Consider the following 18,722-nt stretch of genomic DNA (forward strand, 5'->3'; position numbering starts at 1 on the left):
GTTATAGCTGTACCTCAGTAAAATGGTAATATGTTTATAGTTTTAATGTTAAACATGAAAATGTACATGGCTCATCTCATTTTAGATAAAAAATTATACCAATATAATTTAGTACAGCTTTTTATGTTTTAGTAAGACCATCCATGTAAACCTTATAGTCATGTTATAACATGTCTATCATTAATAGTAAAATACCGTTTTAAAATATTAACATTTACTCTTATAATTTTATACTTAATTTGTATTTTTATAAATAAATACATTGTTATCGAGTTCAGTTAAGTGGATCTAATTATTAACACTTTGTTATAAAGAAAATAATCTTTAGTTTGTTCTTGTAAGTGCTTGTCATTTGGCTGCATTAGATTGATTTTAGTTTTTTACAAAACCTTAATACTTAGATAACGCTGAAAATGTACAAATATATAAACAAAAATATTAACATAGTTGCTTATATTTCATTACATCTCTGAATTGACTTGTAGGAAATCTAGTGATTTACAGCAGATGATGTGATTGTTCATACTTCTAACAACTTGTCAGGTCACAAAGGCTGTCATCTCATTATTACTGAATGACACATATCAAGCTAACATAGTAACACAGAGAACTAGAAATGCTTACATTCATTTCTCTTTAGGTAAAATGATTAATGGAATTAATCTATGCACTACCAGCTAGGATGTCATACAGTTCACACTAGCTTATCATCTTTTTTTCAGAATAATATTTTTATTTGCCAGGTTTTATATGATTTTTGTATCTATGGATATATAATACTATGCTACTTTTTCTTGCCTTAGGGTAGAAACCCTAAAGAAAGCCATTATTTCATTCCATCGGCCATGAATGAATACTACAATAGTAGATCCAGACATCCATTTTAAGACCTGAACAACCAACATAAATTATTTTCATTAGTGTACTATTTTTTATATTTACCTAATGTAGTTTTATCAATCACAAGTTAATTCCTCATGTTTGAGTTTCATTATTTTAAAAGGTTATATATGAAACTCACTCAAAATAAATTTAAAAAACAGTAATAAGATGAAAACAATATTTGTATACAGTAGAAATGAAACATATGAGCAGATTATTTTAAAAATAATATATTAACATTTCACATTGTTATTGGCAGAATTGTGTTCTACCCCCCACATTTATATATATTAAGAATCCTAAGCTGTATTATCTCAGAGTGTTTACATTCATTTGGAGATAGGGTCCTTAAAGAGGTAATTAAGTTAAAATAAGGCTATTAGGGTCAGCCCTAATTCAACATGACTGGTGTCTTTATTTAAAAAAAGGAAATTAGAATACAGACAAATACAGAGGGAAGTCCATGTGAAGACACAGGGAAAAGATAGCCATTTACAAGCCAAGGAGAAAGGCCTCAGAAGAAACCAACCCTGCTGACACCTTGATCTTGGACTTCTAGACTCCAGGAATGTGAGAAAATAAATTTCTGTTGTTTAAGTCACCTACTCTGTTATACTTTGTTATGGCAAACCTAGCAAACTACACTCTTCATAGCTTCATAATGTCAGGTATTTTATTTCAGTTTTGGAAAGAGCCTTTTTTTTTTTTTTTTTGAGACAGAGTCTTGCTCTGCCGCCCAGGATGGAGTGCAGTGGGCAGTGCTGGCTCACTGCAACCTCCGCCACCCAGGTTCAAGCAATTCTCGTGCCTCAGTCTCCCAAGTAACTGGGACTGCAGGCGTGTGCCACCATGCCTGGCTAATTTTTGTGTTTTTTGTAGAGGTGTGGTTTCACCATGTTGGCCAGGCTGGTCTTGAACTCCTGGGTTCAAGTAATTCGCCTGTCTCAGCCTCCCAAAGTGCTGGGATTACAGGCATGAGCCACCACACCTGGCCTGAAAAGAGCCATCTATTTGGTATATTTTTTTTTTTTGAGGCGGAGTCTCGCTCTGTTGCCCGGACTGGAGTGCAGTGGCCGGATCTCAGCTCACTGCAAGCTCCGCCTCCCGGGTTTACGCCATTCTCCTGCCTCAGCCTCCCGAGTAGCTGGGACTACAGGCGCCCGCCTTCTCGCCCGGCTAGTTTTTGTATTTTTAGTAGAGACGGGGTTTCACCGTGTTAGCCAGGATGGTCTCGATCTCCTGACCTCGTGATCCGCCCGTCTCGGCCTCCCAAAGTGCTGGGATTACAGGCTTGAGCCACCGCGCCCGGCCTGGTATATTATTTTAAATGTTCAATATTATAAGAAAACGTGGGCTTGAGCTGAATTATAATCCACAAATTGAATACTTTTAACAGTTCCCCAGACTTTCATTCTCAAATATGTATTAAAATTTACTTTTCTGTTTTTGAAGGATTAAAATCAGTTTAACAATTTTTAAGTATACCTTGAATAACACTTTAATAAGTGCTATGGATTTTCCCTTTTCAAAATGTTTAGAAGTAGTGTCTCTGTTTTGTTATTTGTCCTCCATTTTAAACTTAAATAATTTTGACCAGTTCTCATGATTAAACATACATTCACGTTAGGCAGTTAACAGACCTTAAAACCACAGACATCTTCAATTGGTATGTGTATAGAGGTGGAAAGTTGTGGCATCTTTCCTCATCTATCATAAGGGCCACAGTTGACACTCCTATAATAAAAGGCAGTTTAACACGAGAAATACATAACATTTATTTAATCAAAGTTTTATGTGCCACCGGAGGCTTCAAAAACAAAGACCCAGAGAAAACTGTCTATTTATATGCTTAGGTTCGATAAAGAAAGGATAGCCATGTAGAAATGTATCTATACAAAAGGGTATGTCTATGGTAATAGGCTAAGGAGAGGCAAACCAAGCAAGGCCTGTCTGCTCAGATTCTTCTTGCCCTCTGTGTAGACTTCCTTCCTTCCCAGGTATGGGACAGGACCCCTCTGGAATGAAAGTCTTCAAGGGAGAACTGAGAAGGGAGAAAGTTACCTTTCTTGGTTTTACAGCTTGCTTTTGGGGAGAGGAGTTCTAGTTTGTATGACCTGCCTTAGGGAAGAGGAATTATGTTTGATGTGACTTACTTTATGGGAGAAAATGGGGCGGGTGACAGGAGGGCAGGAGATCTTGCTTCTGAGGCACTTCCAGTGACCTTCAATTCAAGGTGCTTGGCAAGCCAAAGTGGCATATTTTGGTGTGTTGTATTCTGAGCCCCAACGTATGTAAAATTTTAATGAGTTGTCCCCAAACTTAAGTAGATTTTAGTTAGAAGAAAAAAAATGCTAATTTCCAGAATTGGAATCTCAAATTTAAGATGTTTATTTGTTATATTTATTTGTAACATATTTTAATTGAATTGAAATATACAGCTGATTTAATGGCTAATTCAGAATATTCATCACAAGTAATTATATTTTAGTTACAGCAGTTTTATTAGGTAGATGTTAAGGTGAATGATAATAGAAACAGTAATAATGATAATGGTAAATTGTTTACTACTTACTGTCTGTCAGGAATTATGGTTTATGATCACATTTAATACTCCCAACAAAACTGTAAGGTATAGGTATTACTATCCTCATTTCACAGATGAGGAAACTAAAGGTAAAATACCTTTAATATTTCACCAACTAAAGCAAGTAGAGTTGGAAGTGAGATATAGACCTGATTCAAAATTCTATTTCCCCTAAAACACACTGCTTCTTATTAATATTTTTGTATCACCAAAGTCACTTTTTAAAAAAAGTGTGGACCAGTCAAGGCAACACAATGAGACCCCGTCTCTACAAAAAATAAAAAGTTAGCCAGGTGTGATGGTACATGCCTCTGGTTCCAGCTCCTTTGGAGGCTAAGGTGGGAGGATCACTTGAGCCCAGGAGGTCAAGGCTGAAGTGAACCGTGATTGGGCCACTGCACTCCAGCCTGGGCAATAAAGTGAGATCTTGACTCAAAGAAAGTGTAATTGTTTACTTGCATCAAATATGTATTTAAAAAATAGAGTATATTTTACTCACTCCCCTTTGGAATCTAATATGCAAAAGTATTTTAAAATATATTTATGAAAAGTATACTGATTTGGGCAGTGATTAAAAATCCTTCAATAAAATTTAGAGGTAGAGTGATTTGGAAAAAGTAAAAAGGATTCTGGCATAGATTTTTTTCTTGAACACTGTATTTTTTATCACATTAATCAGCTCCTCAATAAAGTGTTTACATTGAGAAGGAACAATACAATCTCTTTCACAGAAATAGGCAGAAGTCTACAATAGTTTGAGACAAAATTTTTCAGATACCTTTATTCCAGGTCGTAAGTAGGTCCTTTAAGAACATATGTCCAATAGTGGGTTAATATATCATACCATGGAACAGAAGTGATTGAAATTAGGTGAGATTCTTCATACTGTGTTGAGAAATACCCATGCCCCAGGATAGTATAGTCACTTAGTAAATTAATGTTGATTTAAATGAAAGGGGTTGAACGTTAAAAAAAAAAAAAAGATAATATAGAAGGATGTGTAAATCAGACATGACTGAAACTCATGTTTAGGAAACAATTTACATCTTCACTATTATAAGTAAAGTTTCGTAAACTGGAAAGTGTTAAGAATATGTATGTTTTATCTTGTATATTTCTGGAGTATTATTGTTTTGAATCATTGGTTATTGTCTTAGTCCCTTCAGTCGGCAATAAAAAATACTAAAACTGAGAGGATTATAAACAATAGAAACTTGTTGTCCAGGATCCAACTGTCCAAGATCCAAGATTCAGTGTGTTGTAAGGACTCTCTTTCTGGTTCATAGATGGTGCCTTCTTGCTGTGTCCTCACTTTGAGGTCTCTTTTAATAGCACTAATCCCATTCAGGAGGGCCCCACTCTCATGATCCAATCACCTTCCAAAGGCCCCACCTCATCATGCCATCACACTAGTGATCAGATTTCAACATAATGAATTTTGTGAGGGACAAAAGTATTCAGACCATTGGAGTTGTCAGTGTATCAAACATGTTTCTCTGAAGAATTTTGTTTTAAAAGTAAAAAGAGTTCATATACCTTTTCAGTCATTTAGATTGTTTTGCTTGTCTCCAGTTTTTTCTTGAGTCCAAATCTTTGTTCATTTTCCATACATACCTGAGTAATTCTTCTTTCTCATATGCCTTGTTGAATAGTGGGAGGGGCACAAAATCCTGAATTTGGATCCCAGGTCAATCTCAGAAGGTTTACCTCTGTGAAATTTAAGTTTACAGAACCTCTTTTTCCTGTCTGGAAAGATAATTGTTAGTTCCACATACCTCATGTTTTGAGATGGCCAGAAGAGATCATGTTGATCGTGTTTTTGAAACTATTTTGTAAATAGTAGAATGTAGTTTACAAACAATAATGCTTATTATTAATAAGATCTAAATGTAAGTCAACTCCTCCATGAAATATTTGAACTTATGAATTGGAATTAATTGCCCAGATTTATGACACTTAGATTATATCCTTTATTAGGTTTATTTATGCAAATGTCTGTCTTTCCAAATGATTTTGAAATTCCTTAAGATTAGGAAGTGTTTGTTACCATTGCTATGTCCTACAACACAAGCATTGTTTATTGAAATAAATGGTAAGATTTTAATATATATGCAATCTTGAAATCATTGTAATTTAAAATTGCTAGACTTTATTATTTTGGTAAACTGTTCCTTTATCACATAAACTGAGGACCACATGACTACTAAAATTACATTTTTCTAATTTAGGAAAAAAGCAGCCTCAGTAAATTACTTTGTATTGTCATTCCTTTTTCATATGATTGTTGAATATTGAAAAAAGTTTATTTATTAATACAGTTTGTGTGTCTACTTTTAGACTTTTTGTGTATGTTATTTTTCTCTGTAATATTTTTTCCACAATAGAATAATGAATAGAAAATATAGCCAAGGCACTTATGATCTCAGAAGACACTGCAGTTTATTAGCATACTTAGTTCTGTCACTGTGTAGAATTTTACCTTCTTTTACCATCTGTCCTTTATTCAACAGATATATTATTGCATTTTTGAATGTATTCATCTACACCGCCTTAGAATTATCTAGAAATTAAGTACTTTAGATTTGTTTTGTCCTTGTGCTAAATGTAATTTTTATTTCATAAGTTAGAAATGATAATAAAGCATAGTAGATTATGGTTTTGGATTCTTGAAAGAATAAACTCTTCTCTTTAGGTCATTGAGTTGGAAAATCGGCTGAAATCTTTTGAGAAAAGGTCGAGAAAATTAAAAGAAGGGAATAAAAAATTAATGAAAGAAAATGATTTTCTGAAATCCCTCTTAAAACAGCAACAAGAAGATACTGAGACCAGAGAAAAAGAGCTAGAACAGATAATAAAGGGGAGTAAAGATGTAGAAAAAGAAAATACTGAACTTCAAGTAAAAATCAGTGAGCTGGAGAGAGAAGTCACTTTCCTGAGGAGACAAGTGGCAGAAGCTAATGCATTGAGAAATGAAAATGAAGAGCTGATCAACCCAATGGAGAAATCAGCAGACAAAGCTAAATCCGAGATGGCTACCACGGAAGTGAGATCTGGACGATATGATTGTAAGACAACTATGACCAAGGTTAAATTTAAAGCTGCCAAGAAAAATTGCTCTGTGGGTCGTCACCACACTGTTCTCAATCACTCCATCAAGGTTATGAGCAATGTGTTTGAGAACCTCAGCAAGGACGGCTGGGAGGATGTGAGTGAAAGCAGGTAAGGCTCTCATTAACTTAGCTCTGTGGTGGGGACACTGTGCATATGTAAAGCACTAGCAAATGGAGATTGAATTTCAACTACTGTCGATTTGGTATTCAGAAAAAATACTGTCAGATCCTTTGAAATATCTTGGGAGGTCTTGTTCTGAGCTTATTGACTGAAATTTGCATGCAAAATTAGCCACAACTGCATGAGTATTTGAATAGGTGCCAGGAAACCCAAAAGAAGGCAATGCTTGATTTCTTCCAGTGATGCTATTTTCATGCAGTCATGAGGCTTGAAATTGACAGTTTGGCAGGTTGATTTAATTTGCTGGCCCTTTGCATATTCACCACTGACAGCTAAGGATTCCCAGGCAAGCCTACTAAGTCGGTTTAGTTATCTTGTGACATGCCAGCCTGGGAGGAGAAACAATTTTCCCCCTTAATTTAGTTAGATAAATTTTGAATGACCCATTTCAGCTTGTTACCAGATGTCTACAAGCTGTTTAACATCCTTTAAATTAAGAACCATCTTCACTAATTATTTTATGTATGTATTATGCAAAGTCATTGTACTAACTTTAATTGAAAGTTGGTTAAAAATCAGTTCTTCAAAGTTATAGCTCTACAGATTCCTAGTCTTAAGATATGTACCCCTAGTGAACAGCAATAGGAAGATACTAAAAATCTATAATGCTTCTTTCTCTTATCCCTGGCTATACATTCATATATGCACTTGAAACACATCAGTGAAACTGTCAGAGATGTGTGAACCAGAGCAACTCCATCTTAAATAGGAGCTGGGTAAAATGAGGCTGAAACCTACCGGACTGCATTTCCAGATGGTTAAGGCATTCTAAGTCACAGGATGACATAGGTCAGTACAAAACATAGGTCTTAAAGACCTTGCTGATAAAACAGGTTGTGGTAGAGGAGTCGGCCAAAACCCACCAAAACCAAGGCGGCCACAAGAGTGATCTCTGGTTGTCTTCACTACTACACTCGCACCAGTGCCATGACAGTTTACAAATACCATGGTGACATCACCAAGTTACCCTATATGGTCTAAAAAGGGGAGGCATGAATAATACACCCCTAGTTTAGCATATCATCAAGAAATAACCATAAAAATGGGCAACCAGCACCCCTTGGGGCTACTCTGTTTCTAGAGTAGCCATTCTTTTATGGCTTACTTATAAACTGAGGACCACATGACTACTAAAATTACATTTTTCTAATTTAGGAAAAATTAGAAATTTACTTTCTTAAAAAACTTGCTTACACTTTGCACTGTGGATTCGCCTTGAATTCTTTCTTGTGCGAGATCCAAGAACACTCTCTTGGAGTCTGGATCAGGACCCCTTTCTTGTAACAAAACCACAAAGACGAATGATAGAACACCTCTTTTTTACATATAGACAGTAGGGAAGTTCAGTATTGCCATAATTGCTAACAAATTGCCCAATTTGTCATAATTTTAAAAATTCTGCCGTGTTTTATGATGACATATGTCCTTTGATTTTCCCTAGTTTTTTATTTTGTTTCGCTTTTAAATCCCTAATAGTGATTCTGTTTTAGATTTGGAATGTCTCCGGATGCTTTTCCTAATCACAGACATAGAACTGAAAATTACCTTAAAATGTGGTCCCCAAACTTGTTTGTGTATTAGAAGCACCTGGAGGTCTTATAAAAATTCCAAAGGTTAGGTCACACCCCAGACGAATTAATTTATAACCTTTGGAGTGGGATACAGGCCTAAGTATTTTTTCAAGTTTCCCTGTTGAATCCAATGTGCAGACAAGTTTGAAAAACACTGTTTTTAAACATCATGTACTCAAGCCCCTTGTCCTCAGGCAGTTAAAGAAACTCAGAAAACATATTTATGAAGGAAAGGCCAAAGGACCAAATCTGCATTCCCATTTCGGTGTTACTCAGGTTCTTCTTTCCTTCTCTCAATGGCAATTAGAGGTAAAAAGTTACTTCACACCCACTAAGCATTGTCTATATCTTCAAGGAAAGTCTAGTGCTAGCTACTAATTCTATCTTAACCACTTGGTACTACCACACTATTCATAATAAAGTGGTGCCATTTACTTATGTGCAAATATGTGTGTATGAATAAATAAGCAATAGTTAGGTAATTTCCTAATACACACTTTTAATTTTATCATATTAGTGTTACCAGAAAGAGGTCCCAATTCAGATCCCAAGAGAGGGTTCTTGGATCTCACACAAGAAAGAATTTGAGGCAAGTCCATAGAGCAGAGTGAAAGCAAATTTATTAAGAAAGTAAAGGAGTAAAAGAATGGCTACTCCATAGGCAGAGCAGTCCCCGAGGGCTGCCGGTTGCCCCTTTTTATGGTTATTTCTTGACTATATGCTAAACAAGGAGTGGATTATTCATGCCTCTCCTTTTTAGACCATATAGAGTAACTTCCTGATGTTGCCATGGCATAGGTAAATTGTCATGGCACTGGTGGGAGTATAGCAGTGAGGGTGACCAGAGGTCACTCTGATCACTGTCTTGGTTTTGGTGGGTTTAGCCAACTTCCTTACTGAAAGCTGTTTCATCAGCAAGGTCTTTATCACCTGTATCTTGTGCTGACCTCCTATCTCATCCTGTGACTTAGATTGCCTAATCTACTGGGAATGCCTTCTGGCAGAACTGAGCCTTAGTTTACCCAGCCCCTATTCAAAATGGAGTTGCTCTGTTTCAGACACCTCTGACATTAGTGCATGTGCACAAGGTCACATATTTTGAGAGACATATCAGACAATATCTCTTAAAATATAGGATTGTCATTTATGTTACTTAGCAGTAAAACTCAATTTTACACTGTGATTAGTGTTACATTTCCTGCCTGACAGAATGCCTTCAAGAGTCACTTAGCTGCAAATAATTCTCAAAGGGCTAGAAATTCTTGCAGTAGAGCTTTAGGGACTTCAGAAGATTCTTTCTTTTAGATTTTTAGAGACAAAAATATAAGAGTTACTTGGATATTGAAAAAGATAGAACTTTATATATATATATAATTTAGTATATATAAAATACTATATTGTATGATTATCACCTTATCAGTATTTATTTTCCATAGTTGAATAGTATTGACAAGAGCATGCCTTTTCAGTGATGGGTTTTATCAGGGGGAGTTGTTTGTATCTTCAAGAAGAAAAACAGAATTTCAGTATTCCAAGCAAATTAAAGAGAAGTGAAGTTTGTAGTGTTATTGAATAAAAGGGGCTTGTTGCCTTATGCTAGAAGTCAATACTATGACATTGGGTTTTTGAGAAAAGAAAAGCTTTATATTGCAAGTTGACTCACAAGGAGACAGGAGTGTCAAGCTCAAATCTGTCTTCCAGGCTGGCTTCAAAGCAGTATTTTTAGAAAGTGATGGGGGAGGGGGAATTCTGAGATTAATAGGTGATTGGTGAAAGGAAAGGGGAGATCTGCAAAGTCCTTGAGCAGTTATCTCTTCATGCTATCATAAGTTGCATGTGCAATTCTGGGATCGTATGAAACATGCAGTGGAATTTCAGACTGTGACATCAGCAAGCTCGTTCTGTGCAGACTCCAGTCAACCACATTGGTTCCAACTGATTTCAGCTAGTTCTTTTATCTCATAAGCAGAGAGAGTTTCCTTAAGTTGTTTCTTTTTTAATCTGCCATCCTGCAAACTCAAGAATTTCTGTTTATCATTGGTTTCTTTAACTCTTTGAGGCATGGTTTCAGAAGCAGAGAAATAAGAATGTGTTGAGTAGATTATAAAGGGTTGCAAAATGTGCCATGCCAAAATAAGCAATTTGGTCATAAGGATTATTTCAAACTGAAGCCAGTTCAGAAAAAGCAGTTACAAGAAAAGCTCTCTTATCTCCCACTAAAAGCAGTACATACATTTACAAAGGTATTCATTCTCCCCTCTCTGCCAAAAAGGGATAAAAGCTAATCACTGGATACAACTTGAGTTCCTAATGAGCCTGGAGATAGCTCCAGAGGAAGCTACGAACACATTCTACCAACAGCCTTCATCTACCATTAGTTTTCCACATATTTGCCTTCCTACAATTTGCTGCCCCTTGGGACGCAAGTCCTTTCCTTTCTGTTATCACTTATTTAAATAGTTGTTTTTCTTTGCTGAAGATGCTATATAAATTGGAGTTCTAAGCCACCTCTTTGAGCTACTCACTTCCAGGTGGTCCCATGTATTTATTATATGTGTGATACACATGTTAATAAATTTACTTGTTTTTCCCTTGTTAATCTGTCTTTTGTTACAGGGGTCTCAAACGAGAACTTAAGTAGAAGGAAAATCATTTTTTTCCATCCCTACAGTTATACTTTCTACTTCTATTTTCTCTTATCATTATTTCTTTAATTGCCTGGTCACATTTCCCAAACACAACATAAACTTCCTTGATTCTATGTGTTTAGCCTATCTGACTTCAGTCTTTCCCCACTAGTGCATTTTATTCTCACTCAAAATTATTTTACAAGAAACTGATGCTCTTTGACGTTTCTTTTTGCTTCAGGAATATGGCATTTTGATCCTTAAAGTTTTCAACCTTAGTCCTAAAGCCCTTTCCATCTTCCTTCCATTTTATAAAGCAGTATATTCACTCACAGTACCACCTTTTGTAAAAAGATGATAACAACTGATGGCATTCAGCACATACTCCTCCCAAAATATAGTTGAAGGAATTTGAAAAATGGCAGGTGCGAGAATGACTCTGTGACCTTCTCCCCTAAAACAGATGATAAGATCCTTATGTGAGAGGTGGCTTCCTTATACCAGAGGAAAGGAACGTCCTTATCTCAAAAGACAGAGGAACACCAAGATGAATCTGAATGAACAGCCATGCTAAGTGTCCCCCAGTTTACTATGCTTAGCTCATACTCTTTTGTCTTACCACATTTTCCCGTAACTTTCTGTTTTTCATCAAACCTTACATGTAACCATTTTTTTGGGTCCTCATTTCCTTATGAAGGCTCCCTTTTCATGTAAAACTTACATTAAATAAATTTGCTTGCTTTTCTTTTGCTAATCTGCATTTTTTACAGTGTCTCAGCCAAGAACATAAGTTGGATAAAAGAAACATATTTTTTCTCCCCAACACAACCCTATCTTTATTTATTTATTTATTTAGAGGTGGAGTCTTGCCCCATCACCGAGGCTGGAGTGCAATGGCTCAGTCTCAGCTCGCTGCAATCTCCACCTCCCAGGTTCAAGCAATTCTCCTGCCTCAGCCTCCCGAGTAGCTAGTATTACAGGTGTGCACCACAATGCCTAGCTAATTTTTTGTATCTTTAGTAGAGATGAGGTTTCACCATGTTGGCCAGGCTGGTCTTGAACTCCTGACCTCGTGATCTGCCTGCCTTGGCCTCCCAAAATGTTAGGATTACAGGCGTGAGCCACTGTGCCCAGCCAACTCTACCATTATTTAGAGTGTATCCTAGGGATTAGGAACATGGAATCTATTACCAAACTGCTTTTGAAATCCTCTCATCCTGTAGCTGTGTGACCATAGGCATGCTATTTGACCTCTCTATGCCTCAATTTCATTATCCATAAAATAGGCATAATGATAGGATCATATTCATGGATACATTGTGAGAAAGAAATAGGATAGAACATTAAAATAGCACCTAAAACATGTTCAGTACTGTATGTTTATTATTATTACAAGGAATCATTTTCTTTGGCTATCTGAAACACTTTTTACCCCATCCTCAGGATATTTGTATGTATATGCGAAATGTATATGTTAATTCATTCATTTCCAATTGTGGTCAAGAATATGAAAAATTCTGCAATCAAACAGTATAGTCTCACATAACAAAGAATTATTTTTCAAATTGTGAATCCAGGTCTTTTTTAGGCCTGCATTTTGTTGCTGTTTATAGATTCCACACACAAAGGTTCCATGAACATCTCTTCATAAACTTGTTTCAGCTAAAATTATTTGTTTTTCAAGCTGATTTTAATTCTACCCAGATTTTTTTTCATACAGTTAGTAGAACTATTAGTTTTATGATTGCAAAGATTTTTAATCTTTGAAATTTTTATACTGCTATTTTTTAATGACCTATACATTCATTTGATCCTCACTGAAGTCCTGATTCTGCTGTGTTCTCCACTACATTGATCAAAAATAGGTTTGTCTATACTTTCTCAAAATAGCAATCTTGCTTTAGGTTCATAGCATTTGATTCCTAGGTTACTGTAGATCTAGATTCCATAGAACTTTACATATTGTTAGTCTCTTGACACCGTATCTTAGGATAAAGTAGTGGAGTTCCTTTCATGTTGTTAAGTTTTTGATGGAGGACTAGATTATATACATAGCAGACTGTGAAGAATAAGTGAACAAATACATTCCTTGAATCATTAAACAATATTCATTGTCTGACTACCTAATATAGTATGGTACATTAAAGCAAAATCCATATAGAGAATTTTTTTTTTTTTAATGACGTGGAGTCATGCTCTGTTTCCCAGGCTGGAGTGCTGTGGCACAATCATGGCTCACTGCATCCTCGACTTCCTGGGCTCAAGCTACCTTCTACCTCAGTCTCCTTAGGAGCTGAGACTACAGGCATGTGCTACCATGCCTGGCTAATTTTTCAAATTTTTTGTAGAGATGAGGTCTTGCTACATTGCCCAGGCTAGTTTTGAACTTCTGGTCTCAAGTGATCCTCCTGCCTTGACCTTAGAAAGTGTTTGGATTACAGGTGCAAGCCACCGTGCTTGGCCTAGATTCGAGGTTTAATGAAACGATGAAAATTTTTAAAGTATTACAAGAAATTACAAGATTACTTTGTTTATAACTTTGGAGCATCTCTAGGAAGTATACTTAAGCAAGAAATGAAAATAGAGAGCCAGATATGAAAAAACGTTAATAGGACTTTAAACATCTCTGTAATAACAGATATATAAAAAGAGTTAAAAGTCAAATGACTAACCAGGAAAAGGTATTTACAACACATAAAGAAGGTAAAGGACTAATATCCAGAAGATTTTAAGATCGCTTACAAATTGTCATATAAAAAGACACATCAATAGAAAATGGGCAGTTCTATGGACAGGAAATATTAATGGTTTGAGGAGATGACTCAGTGAACCAAAGATTATGAATATGTCTGTAGCAGACAGACATGGTATATGGAATCCCTGACAAGCATGACAAGAACCACATGTAGACACCTAAGGCTATGCGATTTCTGTTGACAGCTGTTTTCTATTTAAAAAGCTAGTACTACTGGAAAGAGGCTGCGGCAGTGGTGGATATTTTATTTCCACAAATCCCCCATCAAAATAAACAAAACAAATAGGAAGGCATAGCCAAAATCTCGAGGATAGCACCTATAATAGAATTGATGACAAACCCAAAATATGAACAGGTCGGGACAGCCATCAGCAGCTGTATGACTTGCATCGTATCAAGAGAGAGAAAATTGGTGTCCTGAGAAAAAGAAAAATGTAGTTCTTCTATGATCTATGTATAGCAAAAGACCAGAACTTCCCTGATGAACTAAGTCCCACCTGGAGGGGATGACACTGTGAAAATAAACTGAGTTATAGGGTGGTTAATTTTATGTGTCAACTTGATGTGTTTTTGGATGAGGTTAACATTTAAATCAGTGAGCTTCGGATAAAGCACATTGTCCTCCAGAATGGAGATGAACCTCGTTTAGTCTATTGAAGGCCTGAATATAATACAAAGAATGGCCTCTGTGAACAAGAGGGAATTCTCCAGAAAACTGCCTTCAGATTTAACCTGAACCATCAGTTCTGCTGGGTCTCTAGCCTGCCAGACTTCACACTAGAACTAGAAAATTTACTTTCCTGGGTTTCCACCTGTTGGCATTTGGACTGAAGCTATACCATTAGTTCTCCTGAGTCTCTAGCCTACTGGACCATACTGTAGATTTGGACTTCCCAGCCTCCACAATCACGTGAACCAATTCCTAAAAATACATGCATACATGCATGCATCCTGTTGGTTCTGTTTCTCCAGAAAAACACTGACTAATCCACCTCTCTACCTCCCACTCCCACTCCAAAAAAAGTAGTGAAGGTTGAGATCAATGTTGAGGGAGTGCATCAAAGGAGGCATTTTTCAGTATATCAAAAACTTGGAAAGAAAAGTTGGAAGATTTGTGGCAGGGAGGTCTGTGGGGAGGTTGGCGGAAGATTGGTGGCACGGAGGTCAAGGGGGAGGTCGGCAAATGGACTTTTTGGAAGAGATACACACAAAGCCCATTCTGTGAACAAAATGACCCATGGTATAGATCTTGCCTATTTCACAGCTATCTGAGCGACTTGCTTAATAGGCTCATGAACAAAGTGGCTATGGCAACAGGTATAGCTTCTACACCACACAGGTGTCCTGCCACTAATCTTCCAATTTTTCCTTCCAAGCTTTTGAACAAAATTGACTTTCCTTCACCAAAACTTATCTGGCAACTGGGCTACTGGCACTGTTGAATATTCAGCCTGTTGACAGAAGAGGCCAGTTCAAAATCCCAAACAAAGCTTCATTCTCCTGAGGAAACCAACTAGTCTCTTAGTGTCAGGTTGATTACAGTAGGCCTCTTCCATTATGGAGGAGGCATCAATTTCTTTTTTACAATAGTTCAAATATTTTAGGTACGGATTTGTCTATTGTATTTTTACCAATATCACCATTCTTAGATTTACAAAATGACTTATATATCCCTATGATGTTGCAGAAAACTGCCTCCTTGGATGCACTTGCTCAACTTTGATCTCAACCTTGTGGGTAGGACTGGGAGGTAGGGAGGTGGCCTCGTCAGGGTTTTCCAAGAGAAACAGACTGAAAGACACATTTTCTTTTCAGTTTAAGACAGAGTCTCGCTCTGTTGCCCAGACTAGAGTGCAGTGGTGTGATCTTGGCTCACCGCAACCTCTGCTTCCCGGGTTCAAGCGATTCTCGTGCTTCAGCCTCCCAAGTAGCTGGGACTAGAGGTGTATGCCACCACACCCGGCTGATTTTTGTATTTTTAATAGAGATGGGGTTTCACTATTTTGGCCAGACTGGTCATAAACTCCTGACCTCAGGTGATTCACCCCTCTTGGCCTCGCAAAGTGCTGGAATTACAGGTATGAGCCACCAAGCCCAGCTAAAAGACACATTTTATGGCAAGGGATGTATGACAATGCTCTGTGTCTTCAAATTCACTGGTATTACCATATTTTTCATTATTCAAAGGCAACTGTCTACATAGGACAGTAGATGATCAGTAGGCTCCATTATGGCACCAGCTAGTAGACAATATTGAAGTGAGGGTATATGCCTTAAACTGAGAGTTTATTATTTTATCTCCAAGAATGCATAGTTCCAGAAATAAAGTATTTAAGTTGGAATGGCCTCTGTAATTATTTAACCAAATAACCCACTGGAGGAGTTTTTGCTTCTCATTAGTATGACCTTGGGCTAGGGGATTTGAGAGTCCTCGTGCCCAAGGTAGGAAAGTTCTCTGAGGGAACACAATTATGGTCTATAGAGGTAGAAGCTGAGATTGTACCCTGGCCATTTTGGATTCCCCATACTGAAATAAAAACTGTCAAAAGGAGCTACGGTATTAGCCAGAGCAATTATCCCAATTATTGAGGTAGAATTAGGAGGACCATGTTTGGAAACCAGATAATTCATTATATACCTGTTAGTTCCCCTTTACCTAGTAGTCCTCCGTATTTGCTGTCCTTGACAGTGAAATTTTAAAACGTTGTATACAATCCTTGTTTCAAATTCCATTCATCCCTTCATCATCCCTCTGAAACAAATTTTTTTTGTTTTTTTGTTTTTTTTTGGAGACAGTCTTGCTCTGTCTCCCAGGCTGGAGTACAGTGGTGTGACCTTGGCTCACTGCAGCCTCTGCCTCCTGGGCTCAAATGATTCTCCTACCTCAGCCTCCCGAGTAGCTGGGACTACAGGTTTGTGCCACCACCCCCGGCTAATTTTTGTATTTTTAGTAAAAATGGGGTTTAACTATGTTAGCCAGGCTGGTCTCGAACTCCTGACCTCACGCAGTCTGCCCACCTCGGCCTCCCAAAGTGCTGGGATTACAGGCGTGAGCCACTGCGCCCAGCCTAAAACAATTACTTTGAGGGTCACTACCACTTTGCCAAATTCAAAGGTGGATTCTCAGTCCCCACCTTACTTGACCTCTCAGCAGCATTTGACACAGTTGATTTCTACCTCTTGTTATTATAGTTTGCCATACCATACTCTTTATTTTCTTCTTCTTACTGATATTTAACCTCAGTGTCATTTGTTAGTTTTGTGGCATTCTCCCTCATTCTCTCATACTGTCTTCAGTCATTGGACATTTTGTGTTGCTATAACAACACAAAAAAAATACCACAGACTGGGTAACTTCTTACAGTTCTGGAAGCTGAGAAGTCCAAGGTTGAGAGCACCACATTTGGTGAGGGTCTTCTGGCTGTGTCATCATGGCTGAAGGTGGAAGGACAAGGAGCCTGATAGAGCAAGAGGGGACCAAATTTGCTTTTATAACAAGCCTATTCTTATAACAAACTCACTCCCATGATAACATTAAATCATTCATGAGGCCTTATGATCTAATCACCTCTTATTAGATTCCACCTCCCAACACTGTTGTGTTGAGGATTATGTTTCCAAGATGTGAACTTTGGAGGACACGTTAAAACCTACACTCATTGTTTTGTGATCTCATAATATTTATTAACATCATTGTTACCACCTATATTCCAGGCACCCCAAAATGTATGTATCCATTCTAGACCTCACTTCTGAATTTTATTTTATTATTACTATTTTTATTTTTTGAAACGGAGTTTTGCTCTTGTTGCCCTGGCTGGAGTGCAATGTTGCGATCTCAGCTCACTGCATCCTCTGCCCGCTGGGTTCAAGCGATTCTCCAGAGTAGCTGGGATTACAGGCATGCGCCACCATGCCCGGCTAATTTTGTATTTTTAGTAGAGATGGGGTTTCTCCATGTTGGTCAGGCTCTGAATTTTAGACATGTGAAGTTAACTGTCAACTTACCATCATACTTGGATATCAAATAGCCTAACACAAACTCCTGGGCTTTATCCCACCAAGCCTGTTTCAGCTGCTGTCTTCCTCTTTCTCACTAATGATAATTCTATCTTTACAGTTGCACTGACCAAAAGCTTGATACCATCTTTGATTCCGGTCTTTCTGTCAGTCATTACATCTACTCTATCAGGAAATCTTGGTGGATTTCTTTAGAAAAATATCCAGAAGTTGACCATTTCTTATCAGTTTGGTTGTCATCACTCTTTTATCTACCATCAGTTGCCTGGAATATGATAAGAACTTTCCTAACCACCCTCTCTGCTTTCAACCTTGTATTTAGTCCATATTTACTGTGTTCTACCCACAGTGGACTGATTGTTGCTCCCTGAAAGCAGGAACTTCTGCCTTAGGGATTTGAGTTTGATGATGTCTTCTGCCTGGAATGTATTTAGCCACATATCTAAAACAACCAACTCCCTCTCCTCTTAAGTTTTTGCTTCAGTATTACTAATGATCAATCTATTTCAGATTTCAGCCAGTAGGCTGCCATTTTACCTCCCATAATTTGGATTCCTTTCTCTTGCTCATTTTTTTCCCAGTGGCACTTAATAATTTATAACATACTATATCATATTTCAGATTTATTGTACTTATTGTTTTCTTCGTGGATAGACTGGAAACTTATTTGTAGAATTTGTTCATCAATTCTTTCACATGCATAGGGCATAGTAGCCATTCAATAAATGTTGTTTTGAATAATGAATGAATAAAGAATTATAAAGAGAAGGAAGCACTCTGCCCCATCACTAAGAGACACGCCTCCCTGCTGCTGCCCCTGCCTACCCCCCAACAAGGGCTCTCCAATCAAATATAAATAGTTTGTTTTGAGAGTGTCTTATTATCAAATATACTGATTTTTATGACACCTTTCATACCATTTTGGGCATTACATATTGAATTTCTGCTAAGTTTTGGCCAAACAAAAAAGAGGAATAGAACACAAAAAGAGG

At 37.2% G+C, this 18,722-nt stretch overlaps 1 protein-coding gene across 3 annotated transcripts in view; it reads left to right on the top strand.

Annotated features, from left to right (window-relative positions):
* The window catches only part of CNTLN (centlein), a 421,157-nt gene that overhangs the window by 280,768 nt on the left and 121,667 nt on the right, over nucleotides 1–18,722 (top strand). For all 3 annotated transcript variants that reach the window (XM_033237412.1, XM_033237414.1, XM_033237413.1), the window contains exon 15: nucleotides 6,159–6,685. In XM_033237412.1, coding sequence (XP_033093303.1) covers nucleotides 6,159–6,685 — 527 coding nt within the window. The remainder of the gene's footprint in view (nucleotides 1–6,158; nucleotides 6,686–18,722) is intronic.

Source organism: Trachypithecus francoisi, unplaced genomic scaffold (assembly GCF_009764315.1).
Source record: "Trachypithecus francoisi isolate TF-2019V2 unplaced genomic scaffold, Tfra_2.0 Lachesis_group16, whole genome shotgun sequence".
In the NCBI taxonomy this organism is placed as follows: Eukaryota; Metazoa; Chordata; class Mammalia; order Primates; family Cercopithecidae; genus Trachypithecus; species Trachypithecus francoisi.